Below are 18,601 nucleotides of genomic sequence, written 5' to 3'. Positions count from 1 at the left end.
TGCGGTTCAGAAAATCCACGAGTGATTGTTGAGAAACAAATGCATCCACAACGTGTCACTGTTTGGTGCGGATTTTGGGCTGGAGGCATCATCGGTTCATTCTTCTTCGAAAATGCGACTGGTAAGGCAATAACAGTTAATGGTGCTCGCTATCGTAACATGATAATCCAGTTTTTTGTGCCTAAATTGCAAGATATGGATGTGGACGACATGTGGTTTCAACAAGACGGTGTCACATGCCATACAGCTCGAGAAACAATTTAATTACTGCATGAGTCATTTCCTTGTCGTGTAATTTCCTGTTTTGGTGATTGGAATTTACCGCCCAGATCATGTGACTTAACGCCGTTGGACTTTTTTCTTTGGGGTTTTTTGAAGTCTAAGATTTATGCCAACAAGCCCATGACCACTCACGGCTTGAAGGAGGAAATTGAGCGCTGTGTCAACAAAATTCGCCACATTTATGCAAAACAGTCATGGAAAATTTTGACAAAAGAGTGCATATGTGCCACCAAAGCTGTGGAGGCCATTTACCCGATATGCTAGTCCATGCATAACCCTATACTGTATACTTTATGAATCAATAAGAAATTACAATTTTTAATTAAAAACCTGTGTTTTCTATCAAAATTACTTCTTGTGTGAATTTTGGGACACCCTCTACAAAATTGAGTACCCTTAGTTTTGACTTTCAGTTGTGTTAGATCATAGCTAATTATCCGATGACAGTGTTCCTGGCAGGAAGCACTGGCAAACAAATTGCATGAAATTAAACATTGGCAGTCTAGTCGACGTAGAAACAGAAGAGAGGAAGTTGTTTATTTTTCTATACTCCGTATAGGTCACTGTCATCTTACACATCCATATTTACTGAGGACTGATGACCTACCTATGTGCAAAAAATGCAACGCTCATTTCACAATTTGTCATATTTTGGTGGAGTGTCCACACTTCATGTGAGACAAAAATAAAATTTTTACTTATATCACTGAACCGTATATACGCAGGAAGATGTTATCAGACTCTGACAAATTGCATGACATTTTTAACTTTTTACAAAGAATTAATTTATTCAAACACAGTTGATTATAAATCCTATTTATATGTAGATACTGCATTGCTTAACTTAATTTTTTTAGTACATATTTTCTAATTTATCTATTTATGACTATTTATTAATACTTTATGTTCTGCTATACCTTTGATATGGTGCAGTATGACCTTTGCTGTCAATAAACCAGAAATCAATCAATCAGTTAACTGATCCAGATTGAGGAAGAAGAAATGTCTAGAAAGAGGATCTGCATGATTCTGTTCTGTAGTAAAAGAAATAAATTAAATGGAACAGTTTTTTTTAATCCCCTGTTTGTCTTTTAAGGCATAAAATATCATGCTCATCAAAACATAGTAATTTAGATATACAGGCAAATATTTGGAAGATTTATATTCAGAACTCATCCCTAGAAAGGATCTGTTTTCTATGTAGTCCTGCAACTTTCTGAATCCCATTATGTAAGATGATCCCTTAAATGTGTTTAGCCTGACTAATTGGAACTATATCAACATGAGGCTTGACTTGATCTAGATTCGTTTTGACAGTCGCAGATGATTGCCCTAGGTAAACAGCCACAATATTCTTAATTCCTGGAAGATAAGTAAAGGATAGATTCTGGTGGTAAGGCTTATACGTTGGTTATCCATAAAGGTATTACTTAAGGAAATTAATAACATATAATATATATTAATTAGAAAAAACTTTTAATATTTCCAGTATTTTGGCAAAGTTAAAGTGCGATCATTAGGGAACAGTGAACAAATTGATAAGTGCATGGAGGCACTACATAGGATAAGTATGACTGAGCAGAAAGAACAAAGGCAAGGCTGAAGTCCTAAATAGTATCCCTTAGTGGACTGGGATGTGTGTTCTTGGCTCTTGGGCTGAAGGTCTCAAGATGAGTGCTTCCCAGATTTGAGGCAGTTTGACACAACCAAATTTTTTGAGGTTTGGGTAGTTCCTTCCAGAAAAAGTCTTTTGTATGATATTTGAAGGCTCCTGTGGCAGGAGGTGGCCTTTTCCATTGTATCTTGTGGTGGGTGTTCAAGGCATGATTAACAAGGCCCGAGTTTTTTGTGTTGAGCTGGTAAACAAGAGGTTGGTTGGTCAACCTGTAGTACTTTAATACTGTGTATGGGAAGAAAATTGGGATAAGAGGAACTTGTTCACATTGGATTTGAAGGCTTGTGCATTATTTTCCTTGGGAAACACAAGGAGTGAGGGAAACTTGTTATATGAGTATAGAGTTGGGCTGTGAAGGGATGTTGGGTGATATCTGCAGATGTTTCATTGGATTTGGTAGAAAGAGGGGGAAATTATTGATGATCTTTCTAATGAACATTTACCATTTCTGTAGATGTAGTCTTGGTTTTCAGCAATTATAATGGTGGTCATAAAGAACAGCTTAACTGCATGGAACCTGGTAGACACCTGGGAGTTCTAGGAGTATGATATCATCTATACAAAGTAAAGAGCTGAGATTAAATATCTAATTTTAATATTGAGACTAATGTCACTTTCTCTCAGACACACACACACACACACATCATCTATATGTGATCCATATAGATGATGAATGACAGTGGAGATAGTGTGCACCCTTGTCTCGTACCTTAATCTTACATCAAAGCATCTTCCTGTACTTCCTTCAATTCTAAGTGTACCATATTTTTTTTAGCCTCTTCTCAAGTATGCTTGCATGAATCTTATCTGGAACACTCAGTACGGAAATTCCACTGTATTCTCACATTTAGTTTTATTTCTCTTGTAGATGTTTACTATGAGAGCTCTACTTTAGTCTCTGGAATACAACTTGACCAGGCCTTTCGAATAATCAGTGCTGACACTAAAACTTTTATACCTTCATATTTGACATTTCTGGGTTGAATGTCATTTACTCCAGCTACCTTCGCACATTTCAGTTTATACACACACACACACACACACACACACACACACAGTCAGGTCTCTTTTTATGCGGTAGATATGTTCCACAAAAAATCGCACAGAAAAGACCCAAATTACGTTGAAAAATTAGGAATACGTTCCATAATTTTCTAAATCCGCATAAAACCGAAGCAATGAATTAAAATAAATCTAAAATTACATAAAAAAGTTTAAAAATTGAGGAAAATAAAAATGCCTAAGTTTGTTTTAAAGCTTTGTTCATTTAATTTTATTGAAAAGTAACAATTTTTTTACATTTTTTCATCAGAATTATCGTCGCTATTAGACAATATTTGGCAACATTTGCAAACTGGTGCAGAATCACTTTCATCACCAGAAGAGATAGTCAGTGCATCAGATCTGTATGGTAAAGGCAATGGTTCTTCACAAAGAGAATCGACTTCACCCTCGTTCTGTGCTGATTTGTTTCTTCTGACAATGTAATCAGTGATTAAACTTTGCGATGATGATTTTACTAATTTTTTATACAGCTCGCAATATCCAGACATACGGTTCTTCAGCTCACGTTGGAATTTAAAGGCTCGTTCAGAATTTGTGTCATTAACAAGAAAATTATTTTCCAATTTATTGCACAGTTCAAGAACACAAATTATCTTTATCAGCCTGGGAAGCAGAAGTAGATAGCTCCAATTCCTTTATCTGTTCATAAAACTGAAGAGCTTTTTGTTTAATTAAATAACCACTTATAGGAATTCTTCTTGGAGTTAATTCTTCAATCCAAATTATGAGTGTGCGTTCCGTTTTTTCTAATAAAGCATCTCTTGAGTTCAACGATAATTTGGCACTTAGTTTTGTGTCAGAAATGACAGATTTTCTAATTGTTACTTCATTCTTTTCAAATCCTCTTATAGTAGATTCGCCTAAATTAAAACGTTTACCAATTGCCGTAGATCCCTCTCCTTTTGCTAAGTGATCTAAAATTGCAATTTTCGTTTCCAAAGAAATTGCTTTTCTTTGGTGTTTTTTTTTCCATTGGGCCAAATTAAATCTTTAAAATAAAAATTAGCAAAATTTAGACTTACAATAATGAAAAGACAAACACTTACTCACACGCAAAATTAAATTTCACAGATACTCACTGCTTGCACATTACTCAATTTATCCCAGAACGTGCTGCAACATGCTGTTCATTATGTACAATGGTACATAAGTTTTTAAGTTATGTACTGCATAAAAAGAGACCGGTGTGTGTGCGTGCAATAAAACCCCTTTTTTACACTTTTCAGGGGACTGATGGAAAAAAAAATAAAGTGTAAATAGCAGGAAATGTAAAAAACATTAAAAAAGGCTAAAAGATGACTACTGTTACTATGTGACTCTGCATACTAGATTACAAAATTTAATAACTGAAAATAAATGAATACAATTACATTTATCTATTTAAAAAAAATCTTTGATTGTTTTTGCTTTTTCTGCACTCTTATAAGTTCCACCTGCCTCTCCACAGCGTACAAGGCATTAAATGTCCCATCGTCTCCTGATGCACTTGCAATATACCACCTCAAAACAGAGATTGCTTCTTTACTAGTAAGGATGGTAGGTTTTTGATCACAGTCGTCTTCACCAAGGTGGTTGGAAAGGATGTCTTCTACACTTGGTACCATTGATGTAATCACACCGTCAACATAGTCTTGAAATGAGGAAGACTCATCCATCACATACCAGTTGTTGGACTCTGACATATCTTCTTCTTCCTCCTGTAGTTGTTCCTCCTCTTCCACAAACGTAACTTCTGCCTGATCTTGGACTCTCTGTGTTCAAGGAGAGTCCAAGATCTTTTGCTAATTGCACACATGTTCCAGCATGCCAATCTACACTTCGCAGAATTGCCATCTTTTCTTCTACCGAAATACATTTTCTTTTTTCTCCATGTTACTAACATGGATCATCTACCACCGCAACTTGAAAGTGTTGTGTCCCTATTTACGATTATTAAACTTTCCTTTTCTCCTTTCAAGTGAATCTCTATATTTTCTTTAATCAAAACTTATCTATGCACAAGATATTACAAAGTTCTAATATTTAAGCTTTTTCTCCCCTTAGTGTCCCTAATATTTATATTAAACTGTGCCTTTCAGGATAATTAGTTTAAGATATATAATTCGAAAACAAGGAGCAAAATACAAAAATATGTCTGAGCATGAAACTATTAAGCAGTCGTGACCCTCTATCTTGTAACTTAGGGCAAAAACCCTCTATCTTGTAAATTAGGGCAAAATCCTATATGGGAATTGGTGATCATGCCGTCATAACAGACTTTATACATATAAATATACACATACAATCCTGGAATAAATTAACACTTTACTTAACCTTATACTAGTCAGAATGCTCTATATTGCTATAATACCATGGACATTAATGTTTATTTTCAGTTTGCCTTATCCAACTTACAAAACAATATAGGTTAAACTTCCTTTCGCTATACCCATACATACATTTGACCTTTAAGACACTCTCATATGAGATACCATGCCCATACATAAATCTCTAGCAGATGAATGCTTATCGAATAATATAAACTAGTTTACTCTCATTCTACTCAAGTCCTAGTATATATCTTCGACTGTCCAGTAATTAACAATGATTGCAACCATATGCGATTTCAATTGATACAAGATTTTACAGTACCTTTCTAGGATGAACCCTGGTTTTCACGATCTATACATTTTGTGCTTGAATTAAAGACACACACACACACACACGGGATCTTCTTTCTATCACTATGGAACTCATCACGTGGGCAGGGACTTCTGTATGGATTTTCTTTCCCTCGATACGAGTACTGGATGATGAGAGACAATTCCTTCCTTCTTGTAACTATAGTATTCCTTGTCTCTTGCAATAGGTATACGGGATCGAAAAATCCCGCACACTTTGTTTCCTTGTTGCGTCAGATGGAGATAACTCCTACGCAGCCACTCGTAGGAGTTATCTCCATCTCCAGGAAAACCCGTGTTACCTATACAAAAAATTTGTGAAGAAACTCTGAGGAAAAAAGCCCTGTGTGTGTGGGGGGGGGGTTTCCTAACCCTTTTATCTGCCTGGCCCCTATCGGCACCTTCTTCAATTTCTTCCCCCCCTCCCCACTGGAGAGTCAATCTCACTCACTAATTAAAGTCGTGTTTTTCTGCCCAAAACATGCTACGGTTCGCTTGCACACGACTCTCACGTGACAACGTCTCACTTCGGGAATTATTGACCTTGAGCGATCGTCATTTGTTTTAAGCTAGCCCTATACTAAATTAATCCCCTTTTTAGAGAATTTACTTCAATATTTTAATCTCCTCTTTTCGACTCGCATACAAATTCTTATCTCTAATCTTCTTTGTCTTACTTAACCTATTTTTTCCATATCTTTTTTTTTTTTTTTTTTGTAATAAGAATCCCTTTTTTATTATTTAGTTAAACAATTTCTGCAATAATTAATTTTCTTGGATGCAAACATATTTTCTGTCTTTAAATATCTTGTATTAGCTACTTACATAGGATTTTATATTTTTATTTTCTTGTTATACCATGATAACTGAAATTTTTACATTCTTGGTTATCAGGGTGTAACAAAAGCAACTATCACACGTTAAATTATGTAGCAGAAATTCTGCAGTAAACTGTGCTTCTGAATTGCGACTACGAACACCAACACTGCAAGTTAGTGAAACAGTATTTCATGAACTGTGGTTTATTCACTGATATCTAATATCCACGAATAACAACTGTTACTTGGTAGAAGTGTGAATGTGATTTCACAGTTTGTGTATGATCCTTGTTCATGATTTCAATACAGCACTGTGAATGTGAAATCGTATCACAACATGTTACGGGTGCCACGAGATACTGACAGTTTAAAATTACTTTTATGAAACTTCACGGTATTGCTCATCACTACATCACTGCTGCAAGTCACCGTGATGGTGGAAACAAAACTATAGCCGAAAGCAACCATCTGGAACAGAAATGCGCAGATTTCTGCAGAAATCGATTTGATAATCAGTGTTGCCACCCGCGAAAAAATCGCAAATCACGGGAAATAACGTCCACATCAAGTTGTTAATGGTGGGAAAACAATATATCCTAAGACGTGACCAATGGAAAATGACATAAATTGTGGGAACGTAAAAATGGGATTTTACTGTAACTATTTCTCAAATTGTGATATCTACTCCTGATTGTGTTTCTTGTCTATATTTTCTGCTACCATTCTGTCACTTAATTTTCAAAGTAATTATTTTAGGCATCTCTGATTCCTATTATAGTAATCCTTCCTCTATTTCTAAGCTTTTTCAATAGACTTCAGAATATTTTGCCAGCTTCTTGATATTCATTTTCTGAAATCAGAGCTAATTAACCTTAGCAGGAAGCTCTGGCCAGTTATACAAGGTTAAGTTGGAAATTAAGCATTGTCAACATAGAAAACAAAAGTCATTCTTGCTAGTCTTTGCATAGATCACAGTCATCTTACGCATTCTTATGTATTGAGGATCCACCTATGTGAACAATATGACACTAATCTTACCATTTGCCATATTCTGGTGGAGTGCCAGCCCTTCACTCGAGAGGAATGAAATTTTTACTACTTTATACAGAGGATTATTTTATATGAACACATTTGATCATAAATGCTATTTTGGTGTAAATATGGTGCTGATTAATTATTTTTATTTTATTTATTTTTTATTTTTTTTGTACATGTAATTTACTAATTTACCTATTATTATTTTATGATTATCTTGGGTATTGCTGTAGCCTTTAAAATTGTGCAGACCTTTGCTGCCCTTGTGCCAATAAATCATGAACCAACCAACAAGTCCTAGTTGCAAATAGGGCTAGGTGGTTGGTTGGTAAATATAACATCTTCTTTTATAGTATATTAATGCTATAAAAGATCTTTGCTATTAAGTAAAATAATGAATTAAGAAATTTTTCATATGCTTCTTAGAGATGATCATTGTTTAAAGTGGAGGAGTTAAATTTATATTTAACATATAAATGTTCCAGCCAAAAGAAGTTTGAATGCACTCTCTTTTCTGTTTTTTAATCGAAGCCAAGATGTTGCAGTGTGTTGTTAATTGTTGGCTGGTAGTTTTCATTCGTTAAAATCATGGCATTTATGTTTTTCATTGTTTTTAATTGGCCCCAGGTGTTGCTGAAATGTTTCATACAAGTTTGTTTGTAAATATGTATAACACTAACTTAAGCTTTTACTCTCTCTTTCTAGGCAAAGTTCCTCTGATTACTACTTTAGTGAAGGAAAAAGACTGAAGCATGAGGCTGACAAAGAGGTGCGTATAAAAAAAAATGTGGATATAGAAATTTAGCATTAACCCTTCATATTTATAGTATTATTAATTTTTCATAGTTTATATAAAATAATATATTTCTGATGTTATTATAATGGAAAATGCAACTTAAGTTATATCTCATCTCATTTTCCTTTTCATGTTAGGCTTGGCAGCCTGTCACAGTGAACTAACTCAGCTTCATAAAAACCTGATTACTGCTTACGATAGAGTGGTTTATCCTATCTGCATTGTCTGTATGTGTTCTGTTTGATTTGTCTGTTTCCTGTCTAGAACAGGACTGGAACCCTGGTCTTTCAAATCCAAAGGCATCATTGATAATCACTGTTGATTTATATTTGCAAATATATAGAATTGATTTCAGCAATGTGCGCCTTTCTTCTTATTCTCAGCTGATGCCTTTTATTCCCTTACCTGGCAGGAGGAGAGGCCTTTTAACCCTATCTAGCTTATTCTCCTATTAGTAATTGTTAGTATATTTTCAGATATCATTTGCCATCTACCAATTAATGGGACCCTGGACTCCAAATAAAATTAATAAAATTGAAGTTATTTCAAAAGAAAGAAATTAAATATTGAGTAATTGATTGTAGTAGCTATGTAATGTTAAATTATCATTGTCTTTACTTGAACTGAGAACTCTGGTAACACACTGAGGAATCTCTCTCTCTCTCTCTCTCACACACACACACACACACACACACACAGAGAGAGAGAGAGTACTTGGGGATTTGAAATTTAATACAGAAGAGATAATTGTTTTGTTTTTCTCTATATATTTTTACATCAGCTCCACACAAAACAGAACCCAAGACCTATGACACAACAGTGCTGTAAAATGCTTTCTTATACTTTTTGTTAACATTTTGTATACTTTTATTATGGTTGTTTTTACATTGTTTTTCTCATGCACTCTCACACCCTTTTATTTATATTTACGTATTGAGTGCACCATTTATGTTAATGAGTATAAGTCTGTGAGGTTTGTTTACTATATAATAAATGTATGTTATATTAGCCCTTACGTCTAACCAGTATTCTCATGTCAGTCATGGCTTAAATTAACAGTAATTTAATTCTTTGCTCTTCGTTGTTTAGATAATTCCAGGTTTGTATGTTTTTTGGGATTAGTGCATTGACGTATACAAATTAATGAAGCTCATAAAAAAATTGACAACATTTAATTTAACTATATACATATGTACAAGAGTAATTAATATCCTATTCATTGTTCAGGAATAAACACAAATTAATTCTACCAATTAAATCCAGCATTAAGCTCAACATGCATAAGTTCACTTAACATTAATTATAGTTCTCTTTAACGTAACTGTCTTCTTGACTTTCAACATAGACACTTAATTGAAGATGTCATAAACAATATAAAATTATTACTACTAAATAAAGAACAGAAACATATTACTTGAATAGTCCACATGCATTCTTCTGGAATATAATTATCACTTCAGTATACATTTCCTGCACAGTTTCTTTTCATTTAAACAACAACATTGGTTACCTTCCTGCCATCTTTGCATTGTTTTTCCCACCATTTCTCTTTTTTTTTTCCTTTTTTTTTTTTACACCGACTTCTTTTATTGATGAACTCTTCTTTATGGCAATGAGGACATTGTTTTTTTTTAAATCCTGAAGGATGCAATCATTTGGGAAGACTTCCAAAGAACAAAGGATGAGAAGTTGGTTCAATAAGTTTGGAATTGAACTGTATATGGCTGTTGACTGAACTTTCAATTATGGTAATCAAGAGATCCATGAAGTTATCAGTTTGGAGAATGATAGAGGTAGCAAATGAAGACAGTAAAGTGAGGTAAGGAAATCTTGAACCAGAGCAGATCATATAAAGAGGATTCCAAGTCCACTGGCATGGGATATCAGAACTGATTAAAGTACAAGTCATGCTCTTCTTGCAAAAGGCATGAAGGAACGTGTATTGAGGAAAGTTGAGGTGTGCTGTTGTTGCAAAGGATGCTAGTTATGGTCTTTTGGTGATGAATAGTACATTAGGTTTGGATGATTGTATGTGGTGGTGCACATCATTGATAATTACAGTAACAAGATATTTGGTGTAGTTAGAATAGCAGATGTAGTATAATTAAGTAATGCTATGGATCAATTAATTTTACATTATTACAGTATAATCAGGAACTTTAGAAAGTTTTTAAAAAAAAGTGGGGAAAAAAAATTTTTTTTTTTTTTTAGTATGTATAGTTTATGTTGATGTCATCAGTGAAAAGTTGTTCATCCCTTCACCCTATGCAGTGCATCAGTGCTATGTAGAGACCAAAAGAATGATTTTTCTTTTTTAAATAACGAAACCTGTGGTGCGTTCATAATTAGAAGAAACACATGTATAAACCACAGTGAAAATTATTTAATTGTAAATATTTCATCCTAAGTATCTTAGGACATCATCAGTACAGTATTTAAACAAAATTAGGAATAACATACAGTTAACATACCATGAACAAGAACACGTTGATAGTGGAGGTCCTTCCATAAACAGCAGTACTGGCCTTCTTCATTCTTCCTTTGTTTTTATTCTTCACTGCTCATATTCTTTGCTCTATTTCTCCCGAGTCTTTTTATTTTCACTACCATCATCACTGAAATTCATTGCCATGCATTGAGATGTGAATACATCCTGAAAGACTGATCATGGTGACATGCAACCACTGCTTCAGCCAGATGAATGGTCCTTGATAGCCTTTCCAAGATCAAGCTGGTGGGCTTGGCTTCAGAAAACCATTGGTATTGCATTAAGTCTTTTCCTCTCATGATCACAGATGGGGGACTGAGACATGCTTTGGTACTAATATGCTTGGAATAACTGACATTCCACTTCAGAACACAGTTATTGCTTGCCTGAGTAGCTATCCATGTGTGTGGCTCGATGGTAGATGGGGATTTTTGGTGCTGAATCTCTGTCTTCTTTAAATACAAGTCTGTCTGTCTGAAATTAAGAGGTATCTTCTACAAGTTTCCAACCTAGTTTAGAAACCATTAACATATTGAATAAAGCAATGGATGGAGAGAAAAAAATTCCTAAAAACTGACACATACGCTGCATGAAAAGAAGTCAACAGACACCTTAGTGTGAGGAACAAACAGCCATGGCACCCATATTAATAAGATGTAGGACCACCTTTTGCAGCAATCCTACAGGGTATATTTTCCACGAGCGTATGATAGCGATCAATGGGAATTTTGGACCATTCTTCCTGTAGGCATATAATGATTTCCTGAATGGTTGTGGGACGAGTCTTTTGACCTCACCCAATGCTTCAGTTCATCCCACAGATGTTCAATAGAGTTAAGATCAGGACTTTGTGGGGAACAGTCAACTGTGGTGACATTCATGTCCACAAACCATGTAGTTACAGCAGCAGCAACCTTATGACACTGTGCATGGTCTTGCTGAAAGAGACAATAGTCAGTTCCATAGAAATGCCACAAAGTAGGAAGCATTGCATTGTCCACAATGTTCAGATACCTCTAAGAGTTCAATGTTTGTGGCACCACAAACAGAGGTCTAAGGTGAAACCAGGCAGTTACAGCACTTCCATTGCTGAATTTCATAGTTGGGGTTATGCACTCTGCTAAGAGGCATTCATTGGGCATCTGCCACACCCACACCTCTTTATCTGCTCGGTAGAGGATGTGGTGTGATTTATTTCTCCATAACATAAATTTCCAAGCTTCCGTGTCCCACTGTACGTGCTCTTTCCACCGCTAAAAATGACGCTGGATGTTGGTAGTATTGTGGGAGTTGTATATTGCACTCCTACCATGGAAACCCATGTATGAGCCTCGGTTCTGAATGTTTTTTGTGCAGATTCGTGTTTTATTCAGTGCCCAGAACCCTACATTCAATATGTTATCAGTCAATGAATGGCGGTTTTTACATATTATCCTTTGTAGTACCTTATGGCCGCGTTCATTGAGTGTGGTGAGTTGTGTACTGCGGGTAGCACTTGCAGTTAACTCCCCTCACTTCCATCTCAGTATGGTATCACTGATTGTTGAACTGGGATGGCCCCATTTGTCAGCAATTTGCTGAACAGATAGGCCTGTAACATGGCATCCTATTGCAAACTCTGTCATTGCCTCTTTCAAACTCAGTTCACTTTCCATTTCACCTGACACAGTTTCACTGACTTGGGAGCATCATATTCCTCCAACTTATACCACCTACACATGACTTGTTACATAGCACAATGCACCTTGTCCATGAAGGTGCCCATTGACTTCTTTCCAAGCAGTGTATGTGCAGCAGGTGAACATCCAATACGAATGTTCACCTGTTTTCATCTTTCTTCTCTGAAATATTTAGAGTAACTCCTTTTGAGCAACATCTATTGCAGAATTCAATACATTAATTCAAATGAAACAAGCATTTTGAGGTATAATATCAAAGTGAGTCCTCTAGATGTTCCAGACAAGGAGATTTACTCTGTACTAAAGGATAGTAACAGCTATAAGAAAAATTCTCATATGTAGAGATGGTAATTTTGTACCAACCAGGAATATTATCCTTAAATTTAAAATCTCCAAACCTCCAGCATTAGTGAAAGCATTCTATTTTAACTATCCATCAGGCTCTACATCTCAAATTACTCTTGTGTGATTTTGCCAGATGTACCAGTAAAGAGCATGAAAACAAAAATTGCAAGTGCAAAATACCCAAATGCACTAAAACATTTAAGGTGGAAGGACACGTCTATGGTCAAATTTTATTATTGGAATAATTATTAATTTGTAAAATATCAAATATGTTATAAGTTAATAATTATTATTCCAGTCATCTATTTGAAGTATTATGAAGTAAATATCTTAAGTAAAAAAGTGCCTAAGAGGACATTAACATTTTGAAGGTGCCACCTTCTTAGAATTAGATCATCCCTGAACACTATGATTTAGTCTGCTTCTCATTCAGTTCAAAGAAATGAATGTGCCCTAACTCCCAAAAACATGCAAATGATCCCAGTTGTGTGAGAAATTAGAATAATAATAATAATGGAATAAGCATTGTAAAAATTCAAGGAAATTCCTGTATTTGTTTTCTGAGGAGAAGTGATGAATACTAAGCTGAATCATAGATTATCATGGAATTGTTATCAATTCCACCAAACACATTGATGCTATCGAAGGCCTTCTTATAGAAGTCTATGCCACCATGCTTTCTCTTGTAAGAGGCATATTTGAAACTTGGTGAGGATGTTGTGTTGTGGTTCATAAGGATAGCATTTTCTCATTCCAGTATGTCCACTCAATGATCATGATGATCCTCAATGCCTGTTAATGTCAGATACTCTTTTCACCAATATCTGCTATTCTTCTCTGTCCTTTGCCAGGTAATGCAACTCCTGCAATCTCTTTCCACACCACTCCTTAACATCATCTATCCACTCTCATCTTGCCCATCTGCTTCTGTTTACATCATCCATTTTATCAAACATCAAGGTTTGATTTTTTTTTTCTACTATTATCCATCCTGTAAATATGTTCAAAATGCTTAACTTTTGTTTGGCTTATTTTCTGTATTAGATTCTCTTTGCAGTTTTCCTTTTTATACAGTTCTTAATTTGTAACCTTTTGCACCCATCTATTTCATAGAATCTTTTTATAACATGTTCTTTCCAAAACCAGTATTCATCTCACAGTCTTTGATCATTACCCATGTCTCACAGCCATATGTGCAGTTGAGAATATGAATGCTTCCAGTAGTCTCAGCTGTATGCAAGGCTCACAGATATACTTTTCCACATCTTGTTCATTGCTTGTAGGTTTACTTGTCTTATCTCTTTTTTAGTCTAATTGTGCGTGTCATGTTGCACCCTAGTTACATGAAGCTCCTAACCTCTTCCAGTTCATGTCCTTTGATCTTTATTTGCTTTTTCATCCTCTTCTCTCCAAATATTATTGTCTTAGTTTTTTCACTGTTCATTATATATTAACATATAAGAAATTACTAGTTTCCTCTTAATAATACTTCTTATTATATTATACTGCATGTATCAACCTGGGAGTAGATTCCCAGGATGATTATGATCATCTCATTTTGAATTTGTCATTCTTTCGTCTCATAATCTGGAATTTAGGTGGCTAGTCTGTGGGATGCACACACTAACATCAGAGAAAGAGTTATTTAGTGTATGCTCAGTGACAGTAATTTTGCCCTCTAAACAGGAATAAAACCTTCCATATTCACAAAGTCCACTCCCTTACATAGGCATCCATCTATGTGATCCATCACAGATATCACAGTGAAAATAGATGAAACTATTAGAATGTTTTCTCATTCTTTACAGAATTCAGTTCTGCAGTAGTTGGCTTCTCTCCTATCAACAGTCATAGAATCATATTACAAACTCATTAATACTAGTCACCATAACTTTTCCAAAAAAAAAAAATCCATCCTTTTCTCAAACAATGACGGAATTCAAAATGTACAGCAGCCAAGAGAGCCTAAAACTAAGTTTGTAGTATTTTCTTCAGATATTTCATCACACAAAACTTAATTACTTTCAGATGTTGCTTCCACCCAAGCATCTGCCATCAGAGCCGAATGAATTTGTGGATTTACTTCATATCTTCTATCACCAGATCATCCAACAATAGGTCTGGGACGTAATCTGGAAAATGAAGGGTAGATAAAGTGCACACTCATCTTCCATCCTGGAACAGAATAAATGCACTCATCAAAAAAACAATTACAGATACTCCTTGGGAAAGCTGTGCTGAAATACTGGCAATATCCTCTTCCTTCTCACTCATCCCTCACCATCCCCTATGGATCAATTGTTCTACCTTTTCAACAGAATTTTTTCTGGGTATTTCTTGATTCCTGCCAGTGGACAATTATTATTGCTTTTCTAAAATGGGGTAAGATCCAAAAATTCCAACAAATTGTTGTCCAGTAACTCTGATCAGCTGCCTATGCAAGATCATGGGAAAAAGTGATCTTTTATAGTTTCTGAAAGCAGCAACTTTTTTTTCCCAAAGGCACAATTTGATTTCCAAAACCATGACTCAACATTAGAACAAATAATAAGACTTGAAACATCTGTTAGAGATACTTAACTAAAACCATGAGTCTTTGATATGGAGAAAGCATATGACATATTTTAGAGGTTTTATATTGAAAGACCTATACAACTTTATTCTTAAAGGAAATCTCTTTTTATCAAAAATTTTTTCTCTAACCAAATTTCCAATTGTGAGAACTAGTTTCTTTCAACTCCTCCAAAAGGAGAGAGTTCCACAGGCTATTTGCACTCAGCTTGATAATAGAACACCTTCCTCCAGCTGTAAATAACGTCCTGTAAGTCATTGAATTTGCCATCTTATTCTTGCAATATGAAAGTCATAGACAGTTACAGCAAGCCACTAATCATCTTTCCTGGGTAGTTGCCACTGAGTTTAATCTCTTAGGTCTGAAAAGTGTTCACACTTTTTGCTTCTAATGTAATCTTTACCTCCAACTCAGAATTATACTAGGACAAATGATAATCCCAGTTGCAACAAAGTTCATGGGACTCATATAAAAACTATCTTTCACAGTTCCAAAGTTTTGGAGAGCATGAACATCCTGTACACTTCAGTTTTCAACTCTTCATTTGCAGACCAGTATATCTATCAAACACTTGTCTTATCGAGACTCATTTGTGGTTCCCAAGCCTGCGCTTCTGCCTGAGGCAGTGTTAGAACACTATCCATGACCAGGTAATTAGAACCATAACTAGAACTAATACCAACACATAAAGACATGCCTAGTTTTTGTGTTGAAGCAAATGAACATTCGTCATTTTTACACCAACAGTTGCCTTTGCAGTATATAATCAACACATTTATGGCAGGCACTGTACAAATTGTATTGTTGCATAATAACCCATGAGATGCAACAAATCATTATGCGTGCTTTGTAGAAAAAAGGGATATTTATTGCTTTAGGATACATAAGTAACCAATATTATGGGTGGTGCAGAAATTACTATAGGGAATGAATTACACATCTCCAACTCAGAATTAAGACTAGGACAAATGATAATCCCAGTTGCAACAAAGTTCTTGGGACTCATATAAAAAAATAACTTTTATTAATGCACATGTCAGTTGCAGTTTCTAGTTGTTAATGTGTGTATTTATGAAGTGCTTTGGTTAAGGGCGTGTGTGTGTGGGGGGGGGGGGGGGAATTTATGAATAAATAGTACAGTGAATAAGTTCCTCCACACCACCACTGCACAGCATGTGCGCCAAACAAATTGAAACTTTTTACTATTGCAGGAAATACTCTAAAATACCCTAAAGACCTATTTCAGAATAATGGATAAGGGAAATTTTTTTAAAAAAATTTTCAGTGATCTCACATCTATTCTTTATGTTGTTTAATCCCAAGAAAGAAATGGCTAGTTTTTTGGAGTTTATTTCCAAGAAAACCTGGCTAATCTTAAACGGTTAGCAAACTTATTTTTTTTTTTTTGGAAATCACCTGAGGTAATATGAAAATATAAAATAAAGAATTTGAAGCTTTATGCAAAATCTGCATTTTCAAGCCTAAAGATATCTAGACTTTATTTGAGAACTGAAATATGTGAGAAATTTTGTATTACAGAATTTTGAATTTTCTTATGTAAATGATATTAAAAGTATCTAATTTTTTATGAAAGGAACCACTGTGGTTTATCCTATAATGTCTGATGTATTTTTGATTACTGAACTGGAGAAAATTAAGAATGAAAACTGTCCATTGCTTAAACAGTAATATTTAGCACCAGCATATAAAATAATTGCAAGTTATATTGATTGATAATGCAAATCCACATTCTCAAAACAATGTGTTAAATTTTACAAAAAAATAGTTGTAGAAAATATAGCTCACAGCAGTTTATTGTACCTACTATACAGAAGTGCATTTCTGTTCCTAGAGATGGGGGGGGGGGTTAGGAACTACCTGATTGCATTGATTGCCTTGTTTTCTTTTGATATTTTTGTAGTTAATGCACCATGGTACAATCCCAAAACAGAAATATCGCGAGATATTCATAATATTTAAAAAAACGAAACCTTATCAACTTGAAAAAATAAGAAAACACAACTTTTGAGATATTTTCTATACTGAAATTTAAGTAAGTTTTAAATGAATATTTCTTTCAAACGAGTTTTCTTACCAAAAAAAAAAAAAATTAAAGTGGCGTGCCACATATGTTAATGAACATGCAAAAATACCCGACTGATGCAAGAAGGACATGACCTAGTCAAGCGAGCTCCTACCAGAAGCAGTATATGTTCAAAACACAGTCTGGCCTGGATGTGTTAAAATGTGAAGTCCTTGCCATAACATGGCCAAATGCTATATGCCATGTTATGGCCAATCGCACAAAACAAAGAAGAATATTCAGATTTTCTATCACTCTATAGATAGTTCAAGATGCTAGTTTCTAGCAAGATCTGCCGTTGCTGTATTCGAAGAATATTTAATCACTTCCTGCTTGAAATGTATCGTTTCTACTGCTAAGCTATGCACCATCGAACTTGCTTTACAAGCAATGGTGGGATTAACAGAAGTGATGCCACGGTGAGGTCAGCCCATTCCTTAGGATATCATTGTTTGCCTGTCTTCACACTACAGGCTGATCAACACAGGAGGATCATAAGACAAAAGTAAATATCCCAGTGGCAAATATCATGGAATTTGATATTATCCAGAAGAGGGCTAGTCTAAACTTACTAGATGACTGCTCTCACAGACTCCTTCCAGTTAATCTCTCTCTTAGGCACTCTGTGTATTATGTCTTTTCTATAATTATTTTTATGAGCATTGCTCCACCAAACTGGTCACAATCATTCTTTCAACACTTTCCTCTAAATTTGTACAAATAGGAGTATCTTCTATTCATCATCCATACACACCACTGTAAGGGTTATGGATCTAGATATTGTAGCAATGTTCTTTCTGAAGCCAGAAAGAACATTGCTACAATATCTAGACAGCATATATTTAGTACATTTTTGTGAGCATTAGTTGCTGCTCATACTCTTCTCACCTTCCATCCCATCCCATCAGGTACAATTCACTGTCTCTTTGGCTGAATGGATGCATCTTCACTCTCCAACCAACATGCCATGAATCCCACTCTGGGACTAAATGTTTAGAAGATAACAAATTACATAGTCTGATATAACACTACCATTTTGCTTATTGGTGTGAAGTGGCTTGAAAAATGTAACAGTAGTACATTTTTCAAGAAGGCTTCACTTC

The 18,601-nt window shown here is 35.0% G+C and overlaps 1 protein-coding gene across 2 annotated transcripts in view; it reads left to right on the top strand.

Moving 5' to 3' along the window:
• LOC150104812 (uncharacterized) overlaps positions 1 to 18,601 on the top strand; it is a 449,875-nt gene that overhangs the window by 372,737 nt on the left and 58,537 nt on the right. For both annotated transcript variants that reach the window (XM_090395370.1, XM_090395369.1), the window contains one exon: positions 8,241 to 8,304. In XM_090395370.1, coding sequence (XP_090251496.1) covers positions 8,241 to 8,304 — 64 coding nt within the window. The remainder of the gene's footprint in view (positions 1 to 8,240; positions 8,305 to 18,601) is intronic.

Source organism: Typopeltis vanoorti, chromosome 7 (assembly GCF_054136105.1).
Source record: "Typopeltis vanoorti isolate ZY-2024b chromosome 7, IOZ_Tvanoo_1.0, whole genome shotgun sequence".
Lineage (NCBI taxonomy): Eukaryota > Metazoa > Arthropoda > Arachnida > Uropygi > Thelyphonidae > Typopeltis > Typopeltis vanoorti.
This window is presented reverse-complemented; position numbering and strand designations above follow the sequence as displayed.